Source organism: Telmatherina bonti (assembly GCF_933228915.1).
Source record: "Telmatherina bonti genome assembly, chromosome: 11".
Classification (NCBI taxonomy): Eukaryota; Metazoa; Chordata; class Actinopteri; order Atheriniformes; family Telmatherinidae; genus Telmatherina; species Telmatherina bonti.
This window is the reverse complement of record NC_136629.1, coordinates 12,955,871-12,975,142: the sequence shown is the minus strand read 5'-3', so window position 1 is coordinate 12,975,142 and position 19,272 is coordinate 12,955,871. Positions and strand designations below refer to the sequence as shown.

The following is a 19,272-nucleotide window of genomic DNA, read 5'->3' as shown; positions in this document are numbered from 1 at the left end:
CAACCAGAATTATGTCCATGTCACGTGATCATAGCAGCCTATCAGATGGGATCAATGCCGACGTTAATAATGATGAAATATTTACAGGTTGGTCGGTTTTTAAGTGTTAGGCGGAAATAGTTCATTTTAAATAAAAAAAAACAGGATTTACTGAAGATTTAAAATAAACTGGGGAATGTGAAAAGGTGGCCTTATTTCAGGCTGCTCGCACAATGATTTGTGTGATTTCCTGAAAGCAGTGCATGGTAGTCGTATAAATTCCAAAAATATTTTTGGCCATTCCAAGTTACATTGGTACTTCATCTTCCTTCAACAATAATAAAGCCTTGAAGAAGTCTCTATGCTCTAAATTCAATGTTTTTTGATAAGTTACACACACTTACATTGTTTGGGACACCTTCAGTCAACTCTTTTCATTCTTGTTTTGTAATTATTTGTTTACTTCACTGTATCTGTCAAGAGTTATTACAAAAGACAAATTTGAATTATTCTTAATGTGGTTCAAAGAGTTCAGTCTTACAATTTGTTAAAATTTGATTTACTCAATAATATCTTGGATCCTAATCATTTTATTTTGATAATTTAGGCTCCAGAGTTTCATTTATATCCAATTAGTTTTGCATTAGACTGTAAAATAATTTTTTGCCCTCTAAGGGAAAAAGAGCACCAGAACTGGCAATAAAAACACCATTAATCAACAGAACGGAAGAACAGGAAACAAGTTGTTCATCTCACTGTAGTGTTTATATCAAATATCAATTTTGAAACAAAGCTCTCGCTTTTAGTGTAACAAAAAAATGTTACATTTTAACATTCAAGGCGTTTATTTCTTTTAAAACATGTCCGAAGCGTGTCATCAAACACATCTGCACTGGCTTGACTAGCGTGGTATCGATTGTGGTATCTGTACACATGCTTGATGTTGAGCCGATACCGATATCGTTGCATCCTTAATATTTATCTTTAATATAATCTTTCAGATGATAATTTCCTGTAGCCTGTAGTACCTATTGATTAGAAACTGATTAGATTTAGTGCTTTTCATAGCACAATAAATTACGCTTTGCTCTCCAAGTTGGTTGACGTGCTCACCGGAGAGATGACCCTGCTGGAGAGGCTTGAACAGTTTTCAGCGTCTTTTTTTAAAGGGGTCAACGTCAACATGCACAACTGGTTGTCATGACAAACAAAATTAAATAGTCTGGGGACTGCTACTGAATCATTTAGCTAGCTTTGCAGAGTTTAAATCTTACAATCTTGACTGTAACAGGCACTTACCTGCGACACATTAAAATGATCATTTGTGTGTCCACCAAACGCCAGAGCTCACGGCACGTGCCTGAAAAACTGTATCAGTCTGGTCTTCATTCAGCTAGAAGCAGCTCTGGAAGATGAAGATTATTCAGGACTTCATCACCTCCATCAGACTTAAGGTTTCCTGTTTGGTTCATACAGGCTTCTCAAGCAGAACCTTCAGTTATCAGACCTTGAAATGGTTCCCAGTCTGGCTTCAGCAGGCAGACCTCCTCTTTACCTTCAGATGATAAGGTGACTGAATCATCCCTTCAGCTATCTGGAAGCTGCAGAAGGAACTGGACATCGTATCCAGATTTAACGTTTTAACAGACCTGAACGTCCAGCTGAACTCCAGCTGCGTCTACAGGGAGCCAAACATGTTGAATGCATTTAGTTTAAAAGCTCCACTGGAATGAAAATGATCCATGGTTACACATCATCTGGATGAAGCGTCAAACTGAAAAGATTTTCATTCAGTTTCATAGAGGCAGAAAATTCGTTTTTTTTCTCCCCCCAAAATGCAGAAACTAGACCATCAGTATCGCAGAAAAAGCTTTTATTGGTTTTGCTGCTTGAAGTCGCTTGACTCCAACAAAAGAAACAAGAAAGAACATTTCAGAACAACAATATGAATATAAGATCTCTCCAAATTACAGCAAAACTCTGAGCCGGAACATCACATACTCCCAACTCCTCAGCAAACCCAGAAGCTGGTTCTGACAGAACCGAGCCGGCGACGGCCGCTTATTGCAGCGATGCTTCGGATTCTGCTGGAACCGCTCAGCATCATTTCCTCAGATGCATAGAAACGTCCGTCCAGAACTACAGAGTGGACTGACTGCTGGTTCTGAATGTTCTTCAGATGAAGGCAGCGTCCGTCAGAAACAGAAACCAAGGCAGAACCGAGACCAGGATGCCGACGGGACCACTCGGTCCGCCTCATCCGCCCGGAAGAGAAGCAGCAGAAGGAAACAAACATCACCATTATCCTCTGGACACCAGAACCAGGTCCAGCAGGTCAATACGGAGGAGACGTCAAAACCGACCCGTTCTGAGGTTATAATGTTCATAAAGAGTCTTAAAAAGAAGCAGAGAGAAAGGGGGAAAAAAAAAAACCTGGTCCACTTGTCTTAAACTGGTTTCAGACTGGTTTTAACTGCAGCTGTAACATTTAAAATGGATTTATAATCCTGATTTACAACCTAGTTATGGTTTAAATTGGTTTCTAACTGGTTTAGATGGGTTTACGTTGTACTAAAATGGGTTTCAATTGGATTAGAATGGGTTTAAACTGGATTGGGTTTTAAATGGATTAAAATGGGTTTTAAATGGATTAGACTGTTAAAACTGGATTATAATGGGTCAACTGTATCAAAATGGATTTAAACCATTTAAACTATATGAAACCGTTCAAACTGGACTTGACCATTTGAACTGAATTAGAATTGGTTCAAAGTGGGATAAATTGAGTTTAAACTGGATTACAGTGTTTAAACTGGATTAGAATCGGTCTAGGCTGCATTAGAATGTGTGTAAACTGGATAAGAATGGGTTTAAACTGCACTGGAATGGGTTTAAACTGGATAAGAATGGGTTTAAACTGCATTACAATGGGTTTAAACTGGATAAGAACGGGTTTAAACTGCAGTGAGATGGGTTTAAACTGGATCAGAATGGGTCTAAGCTGCATTAGAATAGGTTTAACCTGGATAAGAATGGGTTTAAACTGCACTGGGATGGGTTTAACCTGGATAAGAATGGGTCTAAGCTGCATTAGAATAGGTTTAACCTGGATAAGAATGGGTCTAAGCTGCATTAGAATAGGTTTAACCTGGATAAGAATGGGTTTAAACTGCACTGGGATGGGTTTAACCTGGATAAGAATGGGTCTAAGCTGCATTAGAATAGGTTTAACCTGGATAAGAATGGGTCTAAGCTGCATTAGAATAGGTTTAACCTGGATAAGAATGGGTCTAAGCTGCATTAGAATAGGTTTAACCTGGATAAGAATGGGTCTAAGCTGCATTAGAATAGGTTTAACCTGGATAAGAATGGGTCTAAGCTGCATTAGAATAGGTTTAACCTGGATATGAATGGGTTTAAACTAGAATAAATTGAGTTTAAACTAGTTTACATTGTTTAAACTGGATAAGAATGGATTTAAACTGCATTGGAATGGGTTTAAACTGGATTCAGACCAGGTTTTAGAAAGTGAACAAACATGGATAAAGTCAAAGATGATATTCCGAACACAACAGACTCTCTAACCATCACAAGTTCAGGATGGATCTCAATCTTTTCCACTTCAGAACTGGGTTTGTTGCTCCTCCTCTACCGTACTTGGACTTTAAAAAAAAAAAAAAAAAAAGAAAAAAAAAAAAAATATCAGACGTGAAAGCAAATGCTGGGGTGATGCTGTGTTTAAGGTGAAGGAGGACGTTCTGATCTCCTACAGTCCCTGACGTTCTCCAGTGGCATGGCGAGGTGATGAAGAGGGATCTAGTCCTCCTGTCTCTCCTGCTAGGGGACATTTTTAGAGTCTCTGTCTGTCTCAGTCAAACGGGCTGAAGTCCCTCTCCAAGTTTTCTGACTCGTCATCGTCAGAGAAGAAGTCATCTTCATCTATGTCATCTTCGTCGTAGTCCTCGTGCCACTCAGGGACGTATTCCTCGTCGTACTCATCATCTTCGTCCTCCGCCTCGTCGCCGCCCTCCTCACCCGTGTAGTTATTGTTGTCCGAGTCGCCAGACTCTGACGCCCGGTCTGACTTGGACCTGAAAGACGAAAAGTTCAGACAGGTTAGGACAGGTGGAGACAGGTAAAGAAAGGTGGAAACAGGTGAGGACAGATAGAGACAGGTAAGATAAGGTGAAGAGAACAGGTAAGGACAGGTGGAGACAGGTAAAGAAAGGTGGAGACAGGTGAGGACAGATAAAGACAGGTGAGGACATGTGGAGACAGGTAAGGAAAAGGTGGAGACAGGTAAGGACAGGTGGAGACAGGTAAAGAAAGGTGGAGACAGGTGAGCACAGATAAAGACATGTGAGGACATGTGGAGACAGGTAAGGAAAAGGTGGAGACAGGTAAAGAAAGGTGGAGACAGGTGAGGACATGTGAGGACAGGTGAGGACAGATAGAGAAAGGTAAGGAAAGGTGGATACAGGTAAAGAAAGGTGGAGACTGGTGAGGACAGGTGAGGACAGGTGAGGACAGATAGAGAAAGGTAAGGAAAGGTGGATACAGGTAAAGAAAGGTGGAGACAGGTGAGCACAGATAGAGACAGGTAAGGAAAGGTGGATACAGGTAGGGAAAGGTGGAGACAGGTGAGCACAGATAGAGAAAGGTAAGGAAAGGTGGACACAGGTAAAGAAAGGTGGAGACAGGTGAGCACAGATAGAGACAGGTAAGGAAAGGTGGATACAGGTAAAGAAAGGTGGAGACTGGTGAGGACAGGTGAGGACAGATAGAGAAAGGTAAGGAAAGGTGGATACAGGTAAAGAAAGGTGGAGACAGGTGAGCACAGATAGAGACAGGTAAGGAAAGGTGGATACAGGTAGGGAAAGGTGGAGACAGGTGAGCACAGATAGAGAAAGGTAAGGAAAGGTGGATACAGGTAAAGAAAGGTGGAGACAGGCGAGGACAGATAGAGACAGGTGAGGACAGGTAAGGAAAGGTGGAGACAGGTGAGGACAGATAGTATTGTTAAGGAAAGGTGGAGACAGGTGAGGACATGTGAGGACAGGTGGAGACAGGTAGGGAAAGGTGGAGACAGGTGAGGACAGATAGAGACAGGTGGAGACAGGTAGGGAAAGGTGGAGACAGGTGAGGACAGATGGAGACAGGGAGGGAAAGGTGGAGACAGGTGCAACACTCACACTTTGTTGCTGTCCGTGTGGTTGGACAGACTCTGGGTCTGGGTAGACTCTGGTTCTTGGCTGCTTTTGGACTGATACCCGACCCTAAAGTCCTTGACCAGAGAGACAAGATCAGTATGGACCATCAGGGTCCAAACCAGTCTAAACTAAACCTGGAGTGAGCTGGTTCTGGACTGGTCGTACCTGGGTCGAGTGCTGCAGGATGGCCAGCAGACGTTCCTGTATGCGCTGGATCAGTTCCAGTCCAGTGTTCAGGTGTTCTGGTTTCAGCAGCCGGACACAGGAGGCCAGGTCGGTGCACTGCAGCAGAGTCTCCTCTGTAAACACAAACCAGACCACACCGTCAGACCAGTCCGGATCACGTTGGCTTTGCTGGTGCAATGGCGCCTCACCCAGCAGGATCTGCAGGGCGTTGGTGTGCAGGTCCAGAGCCTCCGTCTGCTGCTCCATCACGTCCATTTTCTCCGTTTCCTGGTTGTAGTAGCTGTAGACGCAGGAGTAGGCCAGCACCTACAGACCACAGGAAGGGAACAGTTACCTCAGGGTCAGAGGAAGAGGAAGAGGAAGAGGATGATGATGATGATGATGATGGTGGAGGTGGTGGGGAGCACCTTTCTGGCCTGAGCGAGGACTTTACAGGCATCAATGACGAAGGTGAGAGACTTCATCTGCAGAGCTTCGTTGATGGAAGACACTTTGTTCTCCAGGTTAATGGCGAAGTCCTGCGAGACAGAAGGAAGAGACGCTTCAGGACATAACCGCGTGATGAAGGACAGGACGACGGGGTCCGGTGGACTCCGGCGGTACCTTGGCCTGGTGGTGGAAGGTGCACCTCTCGTTGTAGTCCTGGAACTTCTTCTCCTGCCGAGCCGCTTTACTCACCTGCAGGAGGAACAAGACAACCAATCAGGAAGTAAAACACTTCTGTTTTCTGGTCTGTGATTGGACGAAGTGACCATGTGACTTTGTGAACCAACCATGGCGGAGCAGTTGTAGTAATCTTTGTGGGTGGGTTTCCATGGTTTCAAACAGCGCCAGCAGAAACCATGGTTACACTTGGCACAAGTCATACTGAGGAGAGAGCAGAAAGATGATCATCATCGTCGTTGTCGTCATCATCATCGTGATGATCAGGTAGACGTACTGCAGGCAGCCCTCGTTCTTCTCGATCTGGGCCTGGCAGCTGGGGCAGCGTTTGGAGATCAGCTTGGCGAGGTGTTTGCTCTGCGCTTCCATGTTCATCCCTTCATAATAACCTCCGTCATCCATCCACTGAGACATGTGGCTGCAGCTGGCTGGATAGTGGGCCTGAAACAACAGGTTGCCATGGGAACGTTTCATGTCACAGCATCTGAAGTCTAAACACCTCTGACCAATCTTAGCTCAGCCACACTGGCGGGGAATCGTGCTCAAAGCGAATATGGAACCAGTCAACACATTAACAACACGTTAGCAGTATTTTAGAGGTATTTAACGATACTTTAGCTGCTGTGTAGTGATACATTAGCTGTATTTTTGATACATTTAAGCAATATTTTAGCTGTAATAGAACTACTTCATGTTTCAATAAAGTAAAAATAAACTAACTTTGAGGAGCTGATTCAGCTCATGAAATTTACTGGATCTGAATTTATCGTTTATTGATCAGAATGTAATGGTTATTAGACATGGTCCAGTGCTAAGTGTGTGTTTGTGTTATGTATAATGAATCTGTGAGTGACCTCTGACCTCAGGGAAGTTGCAGCTGAAGCAGGACGACCAGCAGCACCTGGAGCAGGTGCCCATGCTGCCCATGTTCTCCTTACAGAGGATCTGGTCACAGCCCTGCGGGTTGGTGCACCACGTCAGGTTGGAGCAGCACTCCACGTAACCTCGCAGCAGCGCGTTCTCATACTGTAGAGGCACAGATCATATTTCTCCAGCTTTAGCCTCTCTGTGACATCTAGAGTAGAATTTAAAATTCTTCTCACATATAAAACTCTCCATGAGCAGGTTCTGTTGTACATCAAAGATCTCATGGTTCCATACGTTCCCAACAGAGCACTTCGTTCTCAGACTGCAGGTCTACTTCTGGTTCCAGAGTCTCTAAAAGCCCTTTTCCATCAGTATCAGTTCGTCTCAACTGAACTCGCCTCGGCTCGGTTTGGAGGGTTTTCCACTCTGCTTTTGTACCCGTTTACCAGTACTTTTTTTTTGTAACTCCTCATCCCCGGTTCTAAGTGAGCTGAGTCGGGTTGTGTGTGACGTCACCAGACTGCATGCCTCTATTGGTCCGGGGTGTGGCCAATCAGAGGTCAGGGAGCGATATCACTGGAAGAGCGACTCAACTGACAAGCAATCTGTTCTGTGGTCCAACACTGAGGTGGAGACATTTCTTTGCTTGGTCGCTGAGGAAAGGATACAGAGGGAACAAGATGGAGCGACATGAAATGAAAAAATCTATCAAGTGCTTTCTGACTCAATGGCTATGGGTAGCAGAGGAGTTTCCAGCAGTGTCGAGAGAAGCTGAAATTGCTCAGAAGTGACTATCGGCAGGTCAAGGACCACAACGGTCGGAGTGGATCAAACAAGACTGGAAGTGGTTCCAACAAATGGATACGATTTATGGTCAAGTAGCAGATTGCCTCTAAGTCCTCCTGTGTTGTTGGTTGTTATCGAGCTTGTCGTGCACAACACTGACGTCACAGCGATTTCACACAAACCCTGCCCATTTTAGAGCTGGCACTAAATCGTAGTGGAAAAGAAACACGACCAAGCTGAGAATAAAATTAGTTGAGAACAACTTTTCATTTTCTCCTCTTTCTGCAGGTCTAGCTGGATAAAAGTTGCAGTGTCTGTTGGCGTCTCTTCTTCACCCCAAGCTGTCGAGACAAATAGCCGTCTTCCCTGAGCCAGGTTCTGCTGGAGGTTTTTCCCTTCCTGTTAAAAGTTTCTTCCTTTCCACTTTTTCGTGCAGCTCGGGATGCGAGACTGGATCCAAGTCAAGGTTCCCCGCAGTCGGTTGTTGGTTTTCCTCAAGCAGGCCATTTATTAGACACTGGCTCGTACTGATGAGTCTGTAAAACGCCCTGAGACGACGTTGTGAAGCGACGTTATACAAATAAAGCTGAATTGAACTGAACTGAGGAAGAGGAGGAGAGATGAAGACCTGAATGAGTGATGGGACAGAACCCTTCCTGCTGAGGTGAGCAGCGTTACCTTGGAGATGGTGTCCTTGTCTGTCAGGATGTTGAGGAAGAAATGGGAGGTGGGCTGAGCCTGGCAGTCTGTGATTGGACAGTTGCAGTTCATGACCAGGTTCTGTTCGATCCTCGCCGTCAGGTACTCCTGCCAGCACGACTGCATAACAAACACACGGAAACATCAAAGACATGCACACATCTGAGGGCAGCTGACCTGAGAGACTAAGCGGTTCTGACCCGGCAGCAGTAGTGCATGCAGCTCAGCGACAGCACCGGCTCCGTGCCGCCGGGTCGGGGGCCCAGGCAGACGGGACAGGTGGAGGCAGGGCTGGGCGGCGGTTGCGGGTTTCGACACTTGAGCCCGGCGGCTACGATGAGGGTGTCTGGGTCGTCAGTGTAGCGCTGCACCAGCAGGTCCACGTTCCACTTGCAGTGGATTAGAAGGTGCTCGGCCCGGTCCAGGTCCAGACTCAGAGTGGCAGAAACCTGAGGACAACGGGAGCATGTCACCTGACAAGAGAAAAGTCCCACCCACTCCCATGTTTAGTCCCGCCCCTCTGGATAATCAGCACAGCTTCAGTGGGGGGGTGGGACGGTTTTTAGGATCATGATGCAGAAGTTGTGAATGTTCAGATATAAAATTTTGCAGAAATTGAACAAGCAGAACCCGAGCCGTCCGCGGAGTTTAATCATAACATACATGACGACTGAACCGCAAATCGACCAGCACCATCTGCATTAAACACTAGCATGCAGAATTACCGCGGATCTATGGTTGTGGTTTTTCTCAGCAGAACAATCCAAGAGGCTCGGTTTGGTTGGGCAGAATTCTGACAACTGGTTTGTTTTCATGCTGCGTTTCATTCAAGCAGAACACGCCACCTGAAAGTCGTCACGCAGTTACAATATCGTCTCGCTAGGGGGCGGTGTTCCCCAGAAAGACAACTGATTAAGAAAATCCAGCTCACTGATTGGCCAGAACTAATAGTCTGGTTTACTGCAGGTAAATGTTGGAGCAACAGCAAGTTGATCCAGTTTTTATTGGAACTTGGACCAGAGTCTGAACGAGATCCCACTGATGCAAACCTGACCATCCACAGAACCAGACTATGGTTCATTAAAACCGGACCAAACACATCCTGAGTGAATGTGGCCAACAACACAAAGAGCACTACGGGTAAAAACAACAACCAGCACAGGTGTTGTGCTGTTGTGATGTGGTGTAGGCGATAACAGAAGACATGTCTCATGGTTAGATCATAGAGTTCAAATAAAAAACGTACAGCGCCTCCCTGATGTCACCAGTTGGTTTCTAAAAAGCTGAATTCAACCTCATTGGACGGTTTCCACCATCTTCGCAGCATCAGGTGTCGTCTCTCTCGAAAAACACAAAAATGGGCAAAGAAGTCGAGCTGAGAGGGGGTGGATGATTCACATCTAACGCCGACCTGCTCAGGCTAGCTCTGTCAGCTCAGCTAAGAGCTAACCGAGCTAAACTGGCGCTAACAGGAGCTAACTAATGGAGGTAATTGGGGAAAAACTAAATTACACTGTTAACCATCTATGAACCACAGTTATTTTACATTTCTCCTTGAAGTGGAAGATCGGGTACCTGTCGATCAAAAGGACACGCTCCTAAATATGCCGAATTTTGAGATGAAATGAGTTCTAAAAATTCATTCCCCCCGCAGTTGTCATGACGGTAAACCTAAACTATTAAAACTAAATTGTTTTCTTTGTACCAGGCTGTAAACATGTTTATTTCTGCTGTGAAGTTGGTCTTTTTAACATGGGAGTCTATGGGGATTGGCTGTGTTTTGGACCCCCTAGTGGATGAAGAGGGAACTGCAGGTTTTTGCACTTCTGCACAGGCTTCCCTTTTAACCGCCGGAGTTTGGCGCTTCCTGCATCAAGAGATACATCAGCCATTACTCGTTTCCACTCAGTAGCAGTAGTGGAGTTGCTACTTAGAAAAAGATGCATTAATAATCGTTTTATAATCACATTGCCGTCATCTGAAATGTACTCATGTCTGTATGAAGATTTCCACCTTCAAGTTTTCTTCATGTATGCATATGTCCACTTCAAGTGTCCTCCGATTACATTATTACGGTTTTTATGCAACACGTCCACAAGGGGGCAGCACAGAGTTAACGGTGAACATGGAGATGTGACAGATTGTGATGATGTTCACTGTCAGAAAGACATAAAAAGACGCAGCGCAGCAGACGGAGGAGGTCTGTACGATGTTAAAAACATTGCAGCTTCTTCTTTGTTCCCTTTAGTGATTGCACATCAACTATTTTGCTCAATGATGCCCTCTGGTGTGTGTTGGCATTACTACGCCTCCTACGTTAACCCCTGAAAATAGATGTAATTATAGACGTAAATGCTGATGACTGTCGGTGATGTATCTACTGCCAGACTGTTTCCAGACTGTCTGCTGCTAGCAGGACCTTTGCTGGACTATCAGTCATTAGTGTAGACCCACCTGCTGCACCGTCCTCTGCATGAGCTGACGGACCTCCTCCTGTGTCATTGTCCGGCCCATTGAGAACAGAACCGCATCCAGAACCCCATCCTCGAACCGCCGTGGTGCCGGGACCAGGCTGTCAGACACAGACACACACAGATGTGACGGATAGATTAACAGAATCAACAGGAAAACAGATTTAGTCCTCTTTCTGACAAGAAGAATAAAACACTTGGATGTTTCCAGGTCGCGAGCTACAAGCAGGAACAGACTAGTTTTGGTTAACCAGATTGTCACCATGGTAACAATCAACATAACTCACTCCATGCGAATTTCCATTTCACCATTTCTGATCCTGCAGCTAAACTTCGCACATCAGTTCGGTTTCATCAGGTCTGAGGAGGATAAAACCAGGTAAAGTCCAACTGGTTCAGGTCTGAGGAGTCTGGTTCTGGTCAGCAGAGTCTGGGTCCTGGTCTGAGGAGTCCGGGTCCTGGTCTGAGGAGTCCGGGTCCTGGTCTGAGGAGTCCGGGTCCCGGTCTGAAGAGTCCCGTTCCCGGTCTGAAGAGTCCCGTTCCCGGTCTGAAGAGTCCCGTTCCCGGTCTGAGGAGTCCGGTTTCCGGTCTGAGGAGTCCGGTTCTGGTCTGAGGAGTCCGGTTCCGGTCTGAGGAGTCCGGTTTCCGGTCTGAGGAGTCCGGTTTCCGGTCTGAGGAGTCCGGTTCTGGTCTGAGGAGTCCGGTTCCCGTCTAACGTTGGTCCGTTTTCTCCGTGATGGAAAAGAAGATGAAACAGTTCAGTTTGATGGAAATGAAAGTTTATTTAGTTTAAACTTTTATAAAGTGAATAAAAATCAGTATTTACTTAAATTTAACAGGCAGATTTGGACGTTTGTCTTTAATCTCTCTGAACAGAATCAGTCTGACCGGCTGAGTGAGGAAGTCTGACAGAGGCGCACTGAGCACGTGCGTGAGATCACAGGTGGAGGTCACACCTGATGTCGGCCAGGCTGTCAGCGGTGGAGTCCTTCCTGGAATCGGTGCGGCTGAAGGAGAACTGGGCCTGGCCTTTCTGTGGCGTCGACGGGTCCTCTGGGACGTACTCCACGATGTGAGGGTTGTCCTCGTTGCGGCGGACGCAGCCTTTGCTGATGACGTGCATGATGCAGGACAGGGCGTCGCCGGTGCTGCAGCTGAAGCGACCGGCACCAGGAGACCTGGACGTTTCCTTCTTCTGACAGGAGTCCAGAACCTGGAAGAAACCAGATCCTGAGTTTCCTGACTTGAGATCCTGACAACCGCCATTGGCTGGAGATGTCTCACCCTGAAAACCAGGTTGTCGATGTGCATCTCCTTCTCCTGCTTCATGATGTGGACGATCAGACAGTAGATGAAGTTCCTCTTCCTCTCCAGCGTGCTGGCAGCGTCCTCATCCACGTTCAGGTACGTCTGTCTGGGAAGCAGCTGGACACAAACTGGGGTCTCCTGCTGGCTGCAGGACACCACCTGCTGGTTCAACTGCAGAACACCTGGCAGCAGAGAGGAGACGTCAGGGAGGAGGAGGTGGTGTTAAAGAGGAGGAAGAGTCAGGGAGGAGGATGCATCAGGTAGCAGGAGGAGAAAGGAGGCTTCAGGAATGAGGAGAGGAGGAGAACAGAGGAAGGAGGTGGACAGAAGTGTGTCTCACCTCGGATGGGGTCGTCTGGTTGGCTGCAGGTCAGAGGTCCCTCTCCACCAATCAGAGGCTGCAGAGCGTGGAGCAGGACGGTGTCTGACACACCTGTTACCTGCAGCAGAGTCTCCACTCTGACTTCCTGTCGACACACACCGTCAACACATGAGACATACACCCCGATGTGTGTGTGTGTGTGTGTGTGTGTGTTAAACTCTTCATCACCAGCAGATGGTGATAAAGTGGAGCGCCGGCCACCTGGTGGGGATGAAGAGCTTAAAGTGTGTGTGTGTGTGTGTGTGTGTGTGTGTGTGTGTGTGTGTTACCTGGTGACTGTTGAACTGCAGCAGGATGAACATCTGCAACGTGGACACGTGCAGCGTCCAGCAGCCAAACTGCAGCTCAGCGTGACCGAGCCACGTCCACTGCAGTCGGCGAGGCTTGGAGTGACTCAGACCGTACATGGACTGACCTGTGGAGCAGAAACAACTCTGGTTTAAACCTCAACTCAGTCCAGGAACTAAAGTTTAACACAGAAACTCATCCTGACTAACAAACTAATCCAGTCATTTTAAATCAGAGTTAAACCTGGTTTATGACCGCAACAATCCTGGTTTTAGCCGGAGTTTAGCCTGGTTTATGACAGAATCTAACTGGGTTCAAGTCAGAGTTAAGCCTGGTTTATAAATATAGTATATAGTTTGATTTAAGACAGGATTAAGCCTGGTTTGTGACACAATCTAGCCTGGTTTAAACTAAGGCTATGCTAAAGTTGAAGCTGGTTCAAGCCAGAGTTAAGCCTGGTTTAAGCTTGATTTCTTACAGAATTTGGCATGGTTTCAGCCAGACTTTAGCCTGGTTCAAGCTTGATTTCTTACAGAATTTGGCATGGTTTCAGCCAGACTTTAGCCTGGTTCAAGCTTGATTTCTTACAGAATTTGGCATGGTTTCAGCCAGACTTTAGCCTGGTTCAAGCTTGATTTCTTACAGAATTTGGCATGGCTTCAGACAGACTTTAGCCTGGTTTAAGCTTGATTTCTTACAGAATTTGGCATGGCTTCAGCCAGACTTTAGCCTGGTTCAAGCTTGATTTCTTACAGAATTTGGCATGGTTTCAGCCAGACTTTAGCCTGGTTCAAGCTTGATTTCTTACAGAATTTGGCATGGTTTCAGCCAGACTTTAGCCTGGTTTAAGCTTGATTTCTTACAGAATTTGGCATGGTTTCAGCCAGACTTTAGCCTGGTTCAAGCTTGATTTCTTACAGAATTTGGCATGGCTTCAGCCAGACTTTAGCCTGGTTCAAGCTTGATTTCTTACAGAATTTGGCATGGCTTCAGCCAGACTTTAGCCTGGTTCAAGCCTGATTTCTTACAGAATTTGGCATGGTTTCAGCCAGACTTTAGCCTGGTTCAAGCTTGATTTCTTACAGAATTTGGCATGGTTTCAGCCAGACTTTAGCCTGGTTCAAGCTTGATTTCTTACAGAATTTGGCATGGCTTCAGCCAGACTTTAGCCTGGTTCAAGCTTGATTTCTTACAGAATTTGGCATGGTTTCAGCCAGACTTTAGCCTGGTTTAAGCTTGATTTCTTACAGAATTTGGCATGGTTTCAGCCAGACTTTAGCCTGGTTTTGGTTTGGATCATAACAGTCTTTAGCCTGGCTTAAGCCCAGTTTAGGCCTGCTTTCTGACGTGAACTTGAACTCACTGTGGATGTAGAATTGGGTGAACTGGTTCAGGTAGGAGCAGAGTTCAGCTGGAAAATGTTTTGCTGGTTTGTCCAGGAAGCAGAGCGAGGACACTGCCCAGCAGCGTGGAGAAAGGACCAGAACTTGGACTTCTGCCTCGTCCTCTGATTCCTCCCAATCCTCCTCCATCATCTATGACAAACAGATCAATGACAAACTTTTAAATGACCATAAACCAGTTTTAATAAAACCAACGCTGTCCGGTCCCCCCCCCCCCCCTCCCTTTATTAGAACCCTCAGATGGTTTCGGCGGACCTGGTCCTGTTCCTGCAGGCGTCGGTCCAGCTGCTGGAGGCGGTACAAGTGGAACTCCTGCTGCAGCTCTGTGGACTCGCTCAGGTTTTTCAGCATCTGCTGAGGGAAGCGACTGGGGAAGCAGCTTCCGATATGGTCGATCACGGCGCTCTCCAACCACACCTTCCCCTGAGCTAACAGACGGTCGCCCAGGTAATACCTGCACAGGTAGAACAGGAACCACATTTAGTCTTTTAGCAGGGCAGTGACTGGTGCAGCTGTCGTGTGTGTGTTTGGACCTGTAGAAGTGCTCGAAGGTGTTGGCAAGTTCCAGGCCGGATAGGAAGAGCATGGGCTCCAGGAACTGCTGCAGGCGCTCCAGAGTCTCCACGCTGCTGGACGCCACTCCGCTGGCCTGGATCATCTGATCGATGTACTGAGCAAAGCGCTCGCTAACCTGTAGAAGAACCATCATCAGAGCTGTAGAACCTGAATCTGCAGGTTAAATCTGGTTAAAACCTGAGTCACGTTCAGACGCTGGTCTTGAACAGCGAGAACCTTGATGGTGAGCGGTTTCAGACGCATTACGCAGCTTTCCAACCTGAAAACCAACTTTGAAACGGCTTTACAGCTTTGCCATGTGATAATGCAGCTGACTGTAGTTGCCACATCACGCGCTGTGAAACAACACGTCTGCATCCTGATCTTTCCCCACCATCGTCCTTCATCAGACACTGAAAATAATCCCTTAAATGAGGCTTGTCTCATACCAGGAGTCTTCCTCGTCTCACCTGATTGTCTCTCAGACTGTTCTGGTGCTTTCTGCCTCACTACGTCCCAGCTCTAAACCAGTTCTAAATACCGTATTTTCCAGACTATATGGCACACTTTTTTTCATAGGTTATCCATTCCTGTGACATACGGTGTTTCAGACCAAACGCGTTTTGAGCGTTTTCGACGCTCGACGCTGGTCACTAAACTGCCACTTTTATGTCCGACGCCCAAAACGCTCCTGCTGCGTCTGCTGCTTGTGTGTCTGGAGCGAACAGCAAACGCGGCGGAAAAGAGAGGAGCGAGGCGGCGCTTTTCTTCCGGTCAGTTTGAATGATGGCGATTCAGTAGAGCGATGGCATGGTTTTATTTAATAAATAAAGCTAGAGAACGTTGTCGTAGGGCAGTTAGTCAGTGTTAATGCAACAAGACCCGCACTCAGCAGAGAGCCGCCACCGCTCCCAAACAAAGCGTTGCTAGGCAACGTATCCTGCTACTTTGCCAAATCAGAAACATTCAGCTTTTTAGCAAGGAATGGTTATCCTAAATATTGCGCGGAGTAATGGCATCTCAGCCCCGCCTCTGGGTTCACCACAGGAATCCTCCAGGAACTGTGAGCTGATTGCTCTGATTGGTTGACGCCCCGCGTCAAGCGGCCAAAGTTCAGCTTTGTCCATCTCTGGCTTCAGAGTTCAGGCTCTGGTCATCTTACGCATTGATTACTGCAGTTCCCTACTGGCAGGTCTGCCTGCATGCTCTGTTAAACCTCTGCAGATGATCTAGAACGCTGCAGTCTGGTCTTCAACCAACCCAAACGAGCTCATGTCACCCCGCTGCTAATCACACTTCACTGGTCGCAGCATGCATCAAATTTAAAGATTTGGTTCTGGCTTACAAAACAATAACTTAAACGGCTCCTGTCTACCTTCACTCCCTAATCCAGGCCCTAATCCCTCTCGACAGCTACGTTCCACCGGTGAAAGACGCCTCGTTTTACCACCATTACGTGGGACTAAATCACCAGCCAAACTCTTTTCCTCTGTTGTGCCACGATGGTGGAATGATCTCCCAAACTCTGTCCGCTCTGCAGAGTCCCTGTCTACTTTTAAGAGCAAGCTGAAGACTCAGCTCTTCCAGGAGCACTTCAACACTTAGTTTAGCTATTCATTCAGCCTATCCCAGCTGGCTTTGGGCGACAGGCAGGGTACACCCTGGACAGCTCACCAGTCCATCGTAGGGCCACACAGAGACAAAAAACCACTCACACTCACTCCTATGGGCAATTTAGAGTAACCAATTAATCTAACATGCATGTCTTTGGACGGTGGGAGGAAGCCGGAGTACCCGGAGAGAACCCATGCATACACAGGGAGAACATGCAAACTAGCTCAGCTATATGTGTTGGAAAGTTGGAGAACTTAGCCCAGTTCTTTGAAACAAACTTTATGGTATTAATTCTTTGTATTATAACATAGATGATATTATGGGGTGGGAAGGGAGTAAACAACAACTACAAAAACAAAAAAAACAAAAAAAAGTCTGTAGCACTTTATGGAATGACCTGCGTCCAACTGGACAGTCCACCAGCACCTTCCTAAGATGTCCTCGACTGTTTGATTTTGTGCTTGTGTTGTTCCCACTCATATAAGTCGCTTTGGATAAAAGCATCTGCTGAATGACTGTAGAATAGAATAGAATAATTACAGTAAAGTTACACTTGTTTTGCTCTTTAGCCTATAGTTGCGTAAAACTATTATGTTGCATAAACATTGGACACCTTTCCTGTTTTTTTTATTTTTCGTGAAGCTGATTAACCTTCATTGTGTTAGCATATCTTACCCCTATTCAGCCTGTTTTCTATTCTTTTAATAATTCAATAATTTGCCTTCCAAGATGACGTAATGTAGGTTTTTGGTCAAGTAGTTTGTAAAATAAATTACCAGCAAAAAATGCAACTTATACTCCAGAGCGACTTATGTACGGTTTTTTTTTTTCTATCTAATTATGCATTTTTGGCCAAGTGCGACCTGATACTATGAAGCAACTTAGAGTCTGTTAAATAAGGTACCTGATAGCACGTATTGATAATGAACTTCTCCTCGCTAGATTAGTGTGCATGCAGCATATGAAGAGGAGAAAGCTACAGAATCCTCCAGCTACAAGTCTAATACAGATAACGACAAACGTCACCCAGCCCTATGACAGAACCCAAATGCAGTGAAACAATCCTGCAGTTGCAGACAGGGTCAAAGCAATGATGAAGACTTGGCTCCTACAACCTACACGTTGCCCTGGAACAGGTCTGATAAACCTTCCTCTCTTCTATCATGTTGATCTGGACCCAGCTCAGCTACAGACAGACCGGTTTATCCCACCCAGACTCACGTGCATGGCTTTGAGGATGGAGAGCTGCAGCAGCGCGGCGGAGAAGCCGTGTCTCAGGGCGAGGACAAAGGCGGTCTGCTGTCCAAACAACTCCTCCATGGCGTTCTTCAGCCGCAGGTACAGAGTCCGGTACCGCTCCACGAAGTCAGGCAAACTGCAGCTGGACTCCAGAAACTTCTTCACCTGAGGATGAAGGTTTATTTTTAGAATAATTTTCTTTTCAAGGACGTAGATGTTATGCTGAGTCACTGGTCTCACCTGCCGCTGTACCACTCCTTGCCAACAGAGGGCGATGCCTGCGATGCTGCTGCTGCTCTTCACTTTAGGCTTGGCTGAGGATGAGGAGGACGAGGAGGCAGGACTGCTGTCTTTGTTTTTACCTTCTTTACCATCTGCAAGACAAAAACCCAGAGGGTTGGTGTTCCTAAATGCGATGGCTTCTGATGGATTCATTGGGAAATGAAACGGAAATGAAAATTGCAGCCATGAACGTAAAGAGGAAGCAGAGCCTCAGTTTCCTCCTTCTGCATCTGAAATGAGACGTCAGTGTTGTGATGGGAGGAAGCGGTCTGCAGAAAAACAGCAGCAATCCAAACTGAAAGGAAACATTGAACGTAAACAAGTCTGAAGAAGCCCCGCCGCTGCCCCCTGCTGGATGTTTGCAAACACCGCAGTGTGTCCCACTGCTCAGCATCATCCAAACCCTCCAACCAGCAAGGGGCGCTGTCGGGACTTCCTGTCCTAATGATGAAATGAGAGCAGAGCGTAAAACAAACAACGCAGTCTCTGAACGCAGCTCATACTTACTCTTCAGCTCTTTGCTTCTGTTCAGACCTTCTGCAAACAAAATAAACTCCTTTAGTCTTACATTTGCACGACCAGCAAGAAAACTTCACTCCTCCCGATCACGCTGCTCATCGCAGCATCACCGCTATCCATCAGGTCGATTAAAACCAAACAAACTCACTGGACTTGACGGGCGGTTTGAGCTCCTCGCAGTCCAGCCAGCTCGTGTCCACGTGGACCAGCAGGTGTGTGAGACGCCTCACTCTGGAGTTAAAGATGGCCGCGCGGTTCTTACAGCGGCGAGCAGACTCCGTGTTGTCCAGGTATTCGCTGAGCAGCCAGGACAGAGGGCTGCACACTGAGGATTCTGGGTAAACAGAGGACAACCACAATGTGCTTAGTGCAGGAATCTGTTTACAACTTAATCAGGTTTAACAGCTGGGCAACTATTTCGTCTTTGTTGTTATTCTTTATAACGTTCCAACATTGATGTAATAAAGTCTTATTTATCTGAGAATCTGAAGCATTTATTACCTCTGCAAGGTCAACGACAAAACTGCATTTAAGAAATACGTTTACAGCTTACAGAAATACGAAAAAATAAATGTTGAGATATAATTATGCAGACATAAAATACATTCAATGGAGCTTAAAAATGTTTTGCTAAAATATTTTTAGTATTTACAAGAAAGATGAAAATTACAGATTTAAACTTAGAAGAAACAAAGTCATCAATATGAATTTCTGAACACTGATTTAATAATAAATCAGGTTGCTTTCCCAGAACAGACAAATCCTGTGTTAATCCTGAGTGTAACACACATAGATCTATTAATTATCAGATATACAGTTGA

General features: G+C 46.1%; 1 protein-coding gene across 2 annotated transcripts in view; it reads right to left on the bottom strand.

Moving 5' to 3' along the window:
* Positions 1-1,850: 1,850 nt before the first annotated feature.
* cul9 (cullin 9) overlaps positions 1,851-19,272 on the bottom strand; it is a 46,706-nt gene continuing 29,284 nt past the window's right edge. Inside the window, exons 23-45 of one of the 2 annotated variants that reach the window (XM_079248644.1) lie at positions 18,600-18,785; positions 18,440-18,469; positions 17,891-18,024; positions 17,633-17,815; positions 14,776-14,933; positions 14,498-14,696; positions 14,203-14,374; positions 12,821-12,966; positions 12,510-12,636; positions 12,146-12,351; positions 11,818-12,074; positions 10,845-10,962; positions 8,591-8,839; positions 8,370-8,510; positions 6,900-7,064; positions 6,316-6,479; positions 6,149-6,242; positions 5,979-6,053; positions 5,783-5,893; positions 5,564-5,681; positions 5,355-5,488; positions 5,172-5,263; positions 1,851-4,070 (exon numbers count right to left, since the gene is read on the bottom strand). In XM_079248644.1, coding sequence (XP_079104770.1) covers positions 3,848-4,070; positions 5,172-5,263; positions 5,355-5,488; positions 5,564-5,681; positions 5,783-5,893; positions 5,979-6,053; positions 6,149-6,242; positions 6,316-6,479; positions 6,900-7,064; positions 8,370-8,510; positions 8,591-8,839; positions 10,845-10,962; positions 11,818-12,074; positions 12,146-12,351; positions 12,510-12,636; positions 12,821-12,966; positions 14,203-14,374; positions 14,498-14,696; positions 14,776-14,933; positions 17,633-17,815; positions 17,891-18,024; positions 18,440-18,469; positions 18,600-18,785 — 3,482 coding nt within the window. In that variant the 3' untranslated portion in view covers positions 1,851-3,847. The remainder of the gene's footprint in view (positions 4,071-5,171; positions 5,264-5,354; positions 5,489-5,563; positions 5,682-5,782; positions 5,894-5,978; positions 6,054-6,148; positions 6,243-6,315; positions 6,480-6,899; positions 7,065-8,369; positions 8,511-8,590; positions 8,840-10,844; positions 10,963-11,817; positions 12,075-12,145; positions 12,352-12,509; positions 12,637-12,820; positions 12,967-14,202; positions 14,375-14,497; positions 14,697-14,775; positions 14,934-17,632; positions 17,816-17,890; positions 18,025-18,439; positions 18,470-18,599; positions 18,786-19,272) is intronic. The other variant, XM_079248645.1, reaches the window with a different exon arrangement.